Source organism: Petaurus breviceps, unplaced genomic scaffold (genome assembly GCF_028583685.1).
Source record: "Petaurus breviceps papuanus isolate PSGF00001 unplaced genomic scaffold, PetGlider_PUasm1.0 171, whole genome shotgun sequence".
NCBI lineage: Eukaryota > Metazoa > Chordata > Mammalia > Diprotodontia > Petauridae > Petaurus > Petaurus breviceps.
This window is the reverse complement of record NW_027185754.1, coordinates 21158395-21165170: the sequence shown is the minus strand read 5'-3', so window position 1 is coordinate 21165170 and position 6776 is coordinate 21158395. Positions and strand designations below refer to the sequence as shown.

Sequence of the window (6776 nt, the reverse complement as noted above, 5' to 3'; positions counted from 1 at the left end):
GCAGAAGAGTAAAGCCTGAAGCATGGATGGAGCCAATATAAGTGATATCCAGAACCAAAAGTCAGAAATTCTAACTCCAATTAACCTTCCCAACAAATACACCCTCATTCTCGTGACCTCCCAAGAAATAAAATATTGTATAATGTGTTAAGGAGTCAAGACATGTTAATGTCATTAAGTTATACCATTTTGGGGTGCTACCAGGTTGAGTTATAACGAATTTTAGAATATTTGTAAAGAAAGGTTGTCTATTTTCCTCAAATACTATTAATGGAAAATTTTTAAGTAGATATCTAGAAGCATTGTCTTTAGTAAATAGACAAAATTTAGTTAGGATTAAAAACAATTACTTGAACACTTAATGAACTAAGTTCCTTAAAATATCTTCATTTAAGACAGTTAAACATGTTTGAACCTGCTTTCTCCACAAATAATCCAAAAGGAAATTTTGGAATTAATCAGTTGGAATTTATAATTAGTTTCATTGACTTTCATCTAATTGGGTGCTGTTTTCTTTATAGATATTTCCTGATTCATAAGGAATCTACTATAGAAATTCTTTTCTGAGTTAGGGGTTTGAAGTTCATACTTAATTGTCCCATTGAAACAATATTATAGTTGGTACTTAGGATCCCATATATATCCTCAAAAAGCTATTTCAATATTATTATTTGTAGTAAAGACTAGTAAAAAATACTGCTATAATAGTCACAATAAAATATTCTACACTAAATACATAATAAAAACACTATGCTAAAATTAGAGGGTATCTAGGGGGCACAGTGAGATATAGTGCTAAGCCTGAAGCCAGTAAGATTCATTTTCCTGAGCACAAATCTGGCCTTAGGTACTTGCTGTGCAATCGTGGGCAAGTCAGTTAACCCTTTTTGCCTCAGTTTCCTCACATGTAAATGAGATAAATAAGTAGATGGCAAACCACTCTAGTATCTCTGCCAAGAAAGCCCCAAATGAGGTCATAAAGAGTAGGACATGACTGATATGATTGAACAACAACAACACTAAAATTAAATAAGAATTTTTTTCCTTTGAATGCACTTAAGGAAATACCAATTTAACTTAAAGGAAGACAGGAAAGTAGGCAAATAGTGTTTGTGGCTCTCAGATTTTTTAAAAAAAACTTTCAAGGATTTTAAATGACAATGCTACTGAATTGTATTTTTTAATTTATTTCACTTTAAAACATAATGATTTTCTTTTTTCATGATATAGATGAAACATCTCTCCTATTTACAAGCTTAGTGACCATAATTCTTGGCTCACAAATGGAATGGGAAGGGAGAAGAAAAAAAACTGAGATTCCTTAAAGAGATGGGGAAGACTCAAACAGGGAAAAGAAAAGAGAGTATAGAAGTAAGTGCATACATATGAGAGAATCATTTTCTGATGAAATAAACTAACCGATAATAATGTGAGATAAAGAGGAAACCCAGGAGTGAGCATACAGAACACTGTGCTAGGTGTTAGAGATATACAGAGATTAGATGAGACTCAGTTACTACCCTGCTGGAGCACGTGGTCACTAATAAGTTAGGACTACAACACAGGTTACCATAATAAACGATTTTACATAATAGTTATAACTGAAATTTGCAAAACAAAGTAGTATGTGAGAGAAAAGGAGAAAATGTTAGGTGGTACAGTGAACAGAATGCTGAGCTTGGAGCAAGGAAAGCCTGGGTTCAAATCTGCCCTCAGACTTTAGCTGTTTGACTGAGCAAATCAAGCAACTTCTGTTTCCTGGAGTTTCCTCAACCAAAAAGTGGAGATAATAATAGCAACTGCCTCCCAGGGCTGGTTGTTGTGGACATCAAATGAGAATATTTTAAATCCTCTTCATAAAGTGTGTGGCACATAGTAGACACTATATAATTTCTAGCTATTATTATTATCACTACTAAACTCATTAATGGTTAAGAGCATCAAGATAGACTTTGTGGCTAATATTTAGTTGCTATTTAAAGGATGAGCATGGATTGACAGTCAGAGACAAGGAAGGAAAGGAAATGTTTCTAGTTTTCATTGATGTTCTCTGGGTCAAAACCTTTGAGCAATTTGTTCATTTAGCTATAGATAGAGCAGACAAACTCAAAGAAACAAATATGAAATACCCCCTGTTGGTCCTTCTGAGAGGGTCGATGCTACATTAAGGCACACAGATACAAATGATGTGAAAGGGACCTAAAAATCCAGATTACCAAGCAAGCTGATTTATTGCCCTAAAGATTCTTGCTCCCTTTTTCTTCTCCTTTGTGCTGTCCCACTGTCTTGTAAAAGAAATATCCCTGGCATTAAAGATCAGACCAAAGTCATGTCACTGTCACCCCTGTTTCTTAAGAATATTGAATAATGACGGATAACACAAACTGAAGCACTGGTTCATTTTCTAGTTCTGTGCCTTCTCTGTGTCCCATATTTTCAACAGACAAAAGCTTTCCTTATTGTACTAACTGATGCATGACAAAGTGCAAGGAGCAGAATCTTAGGATCAGAAAGCACTCATTGCGAATGGCATCACTTAAGCTCTAACAGCTCCCAAACAATCCTTTAAGCTGCAGACAAGGTGCTGATTTACCAGTATCTCCCTACACTGGTGAAATCACAGGCACAGTCCAAACAAAGGCAGTACCATGCAAGCCCCTGTAGAAAACCACATGTCAGCTGATAATGTCTGTAAAAGGTCGGGGGAGACACGTGAGTTGGAGGCAATCAAATGTTAAAAGAGACTGGACAATTAGCACAGCAGGAAAGACAAACAAATGAATGCTGTAGTGAAATGGTGATAAATATCAGCAATTTTTATTCCCAATCAGGGAATAGAGTAGTACATAGAGGGAGGGAGTTTGATAAAACTGTCTTTCCCAGCCCACTGTTTTATGTAATATTGCAAATAACCCAGAATATGAGTACTGTTCTCTCCACTGGCCACACCCCTAGTCACTGAGCAAATAAACTTCTTCTCCTTACTAAAGAAACTCATAAAGAAAGTGCTGCAGATATAGATCAAAATAGAAAGGTCTTCTGCATAGCTTGACACCATTTCCATTTATTATGAAGCAACAAGAGACATTAAGTGATTTATCTATGGTCACATGCTGCTTCCGCGTGATATTTCTGTCTTTTTTTTTTTTTTTGCAGTGGAGAAGGAAGGGCAATTGGGGTTAAGTGACTTGCCCAAGGTCACACATCTAGTTGTCAAATGTCTGAGGCCAGATTTTAACTGAGATCCTCCTGACTCCAGGGCCGGTGCTCTATTCACTGTGCCACCTAGCTTCCCCTTCCTCATATTTCTGTCAGATGATGGTATGAGTCTCTGAGTATTATGAGAACTGAAACAAGGTTTCAAGTCCTGATGTGAATTCATGATCCATCCCATGAGTGCTTATAGTTTTCTTTGAGGGTATCTCAAAATCCTTCACAATGTTCTGATAGTGCTAACAATACTTTGACTCATGATATTTCTCAATATGTTTTTCATTTCTCTTGAATGGAAAATCCAAGATCAAACAAGATGAGAGTTAGAGAAAGCATCTGCATAATTAAAGATTGGGATAGACCTAGATTACCATTTGTGTGAAAAACATTTGAATATTTTAATTAATATCTCAGTCAGTATGAGGCAAGTGTTGTGTGATTATCCAAAAGCTAATTCAATTTTAGGTTGCATAAAGGAAAGTAGAATTTTGTTCATGATCCCAGAAGCTAATAGATCTATTGAATTCTGTGGGGGTCAGACAACTCATGGATTTATGTGGTCAGTTCTTGACCACAAAATTTAAATGAGATATTTTCATTTATTCAAAATGGAGCACATGTTGGGGAGGTTGAACAGATTGGTGAATTGTCTGGAAATATGTCATATAAATAAAGGTAAGAGGTTTAGTCTATAAAATAGAAGCTTAGAGAAGACAAAGGAGTTATCTTTAAAAATGTGCAAGGCTTTTATGGGGCAGAGGAGTTAGACCCATTCTCTGCTGATCTGGAAGATAAAACTAAGAAAAATGCTAGAAAATTACAGAGATTTCATCTCAGCAGAAGGTGCTATTTTTTTTTTACAGTTTGGAACATTCAAAAACAGAATTTGTCTTTCTTGTCATTCAAAATGTTCATTGAACACTTAACAGTAGAACAGCTGAGTGAAGGGAAAGCTCAACCAGATTATCTACAAGGTCCCTTCCAATACAGAGATTATATCATTCAATAGGTTACATACTTGCATAAAATTTCTATTGGCTCCTTTCTTTTTCAAATACATTATTAATATCATTTGTTTTTGTTGCCTGAATTTCCCATTGTATATCTCCTCCTCCCTTCCCAAGGTCTAAGCCATAAAATGAAGAATATTTTATAAAGAAAAAAGAAACAGAAGAGGAAAAAATAAGTAAAAATCAATTAACATCAAAAAGTCTGAATAACGTATGCATTATTTCATACCCAATGACCTCCTACTTTTATAAAGGAGTGGGATGGGAGGATTGCTTTTTCTTGTAATCCTGCAACATTCACTTTCAATTATTTTGAGGTATTTGTTCTTTTCATTTACATTTTTGTAGTCATTATCTGTAAATTTTTGGCTATGCTTACTTCAGTCTGCATAGTTCATGTCTTCCCATTCTCTATAATCATTATGTATCATATTTTTACTGCACAATGATATTACATACTATTCATGTATCACTTTATTTAGTTATTACTCAAAGAGAATCTACTTAGTTTCCAGCTCTTCATACAAGATTGCTGTTACGAATATCATGGCTTATATGGAGACTTCCATCATTATCAATTACCTCTTTGAGATATATCCTTATCCATGGAAACTCTGGGACAAAGGGTATAGACATTTTAGTCACATTTTTTGCATAATTCCAAATTTTTACTATTGAGAAATGACGCTCTCTCTCTGTATGCATGTGTATTTTGTGTAAGTGTTGTGTGTCACACATACAACACACACACATCTCACATGTTTGTGTATTTGTTAATTATTTATATATCTTGGATACTAAACTTTTATTGGAGAAATTTTATATAAAGCAATTTTCCCCCATTCAACTGTTCCCTTCTTAACCTTGATGCCTTTGTTTAGGCAGATTTTCTGTTTCATGGAATCAAAATTTCCTGTTAACCTTGTTTATCTTCTAGTTTATCCTCTACTCTTAGTTTTTAAAAGTTTATTATCTGCTTTTCCTCTAAATATGTAATGGCATGATCTTTACTACAAAGATCTTGTGTCCATTTTATAATTATTGTAAAATATGACATAACATGGTAGCCTGAACCTCCTTTATGGCATATTGATTTTCCAGCAGAACTTTTTTAATAAAATAAGGAGTACTTTACAAAATAATTTATGTTTTCTGGCATATTGAATGCTGGATTATTGAATTAGATTGTTTCTGATTCTCCCTTGTCTAGTCTTTCATTGATCTACTTTTCTATCTTTACACCAATATCAAATGGCTATTACAACTGATGTCTTATAACATAATTTGAGATCCAGAATAAGTATTCTTCCTTCATCCCTTCCTTTTTCATTATTTCCTTTGGTATTCTAGATCATTTACTCCTCCAAATGAAAGAGTTGGCTCCTTCCTAAAGAGATAAAAAGGTCAAATATGAGTCAAACAAACCAGACCAGAGTGACAGAATTCATCCTGCTGGGACTTTCAGAGGACCCTCAGACTCAGCTACTGCTCTTTGTATTAGTGTTGGGGGTCTACTTGGTTACAGTCCTTGGAAATTTGCTCCTCATCTCTCTGGTTCTGACTGACTCCAGTCTCCATACACCTATGTACTTTTTTCTGTGCAATTTGTCCACAGCTGACCTTCTCTTCTCTACCAACATTGTTCCCCAAGCTCTAGTACACATGCTGTCCAAGAGAAAGGCTATTTCCTTCATAGGATGTGCAGCTCAGCTTCTTCTCTTTCTCATTTTTGGATGTACACAATGTGCCCTGTTAGCTGTGATGTCCTATGACCGATACTTGGCAATCTGTGACCCTATGCATTATTCTCTCATCATGACAGGGAGGTTATGTTGCCTCTTGGCCTTGGGATGCTGGACCAGTGGCTTTCTTGTTTCCATTGTAGATACTACATTCACATTACACCTACCCTATCAAGGAGACAATAAAGTTGCTCATTTCTTTTGTGAGGCCCCAGCAATCTTGGCTGTATCATCTGGAGATACTCGTAGCACACAGATGGCCATTTTCCTCATGGGAGTCGTGATTCTTCTTGCACCTGTGTCTCTGATCCTGGCATCCTATGGCTCTATCATAATGACTGTCATCAGGATGAAGACAACCTCAGGGAGACTCAAGGCCTTCTCCACCTGTGGATCCCACCTTCTTGTGGTTATCCTTTTTTATGGATCAGGAATAATGACTTACATGACACCCAAATCTTCTAAGGAGCAGGGGAAACTGGTGTCTGTGTTTTATGCTGTGGTAAACCCCATGCTTAACCCTCTTATCTATAGCCTAAGGAACAAAGATGTGAAGAAAGCACTGGGGAATGCAGCCAATAGAGGGAAATTTTGCAGACACTGAACCTCACAATGTAGTTGAATTCATGAATGTCTTTCAGTTCAAAAATGTGTTGTATCATTATCACTACCACCACCATCCTTCCACAGGGAAGAAATATATTTTCCCTCATGATCAGTGGTGGATAATGCATGCATATATGCATACACACACACATATATATATATACATATACACACATATATACATACACACACATATATATATACA

At 35.8% G+C, this 6776-nt stretch overlaps 1 protein-coding gene across 1 annotated transcript; it reads left to right on the top strand.

Moving 5' to 3' along the window:
• Positions 1–5633: 5633 nt before the first annotated feature.
• On the top strand, positions 5634–6569 carry LOC138157232 (olfactory receptor 2D2-like). The gene has a single exon (XM_069082797.1). The coding sequence runs from the start codon at positions 5634–5636 to the stop codon at positions 6567–6569; it is 936 nt and encodes a 311-aa protein (XP_068938898.1).
• Positions 6570–6776: the final 207 nt, after the last annotated feature.

Coding starts and splice junctions, on each gene's coding strand:
- LOC138157232 (XM_069082797.1), top strand. CDS start 5,634: ATGAGTCAAACAAACCAGACCAGAGTGACAGAATTCATCCTGCTGGGA.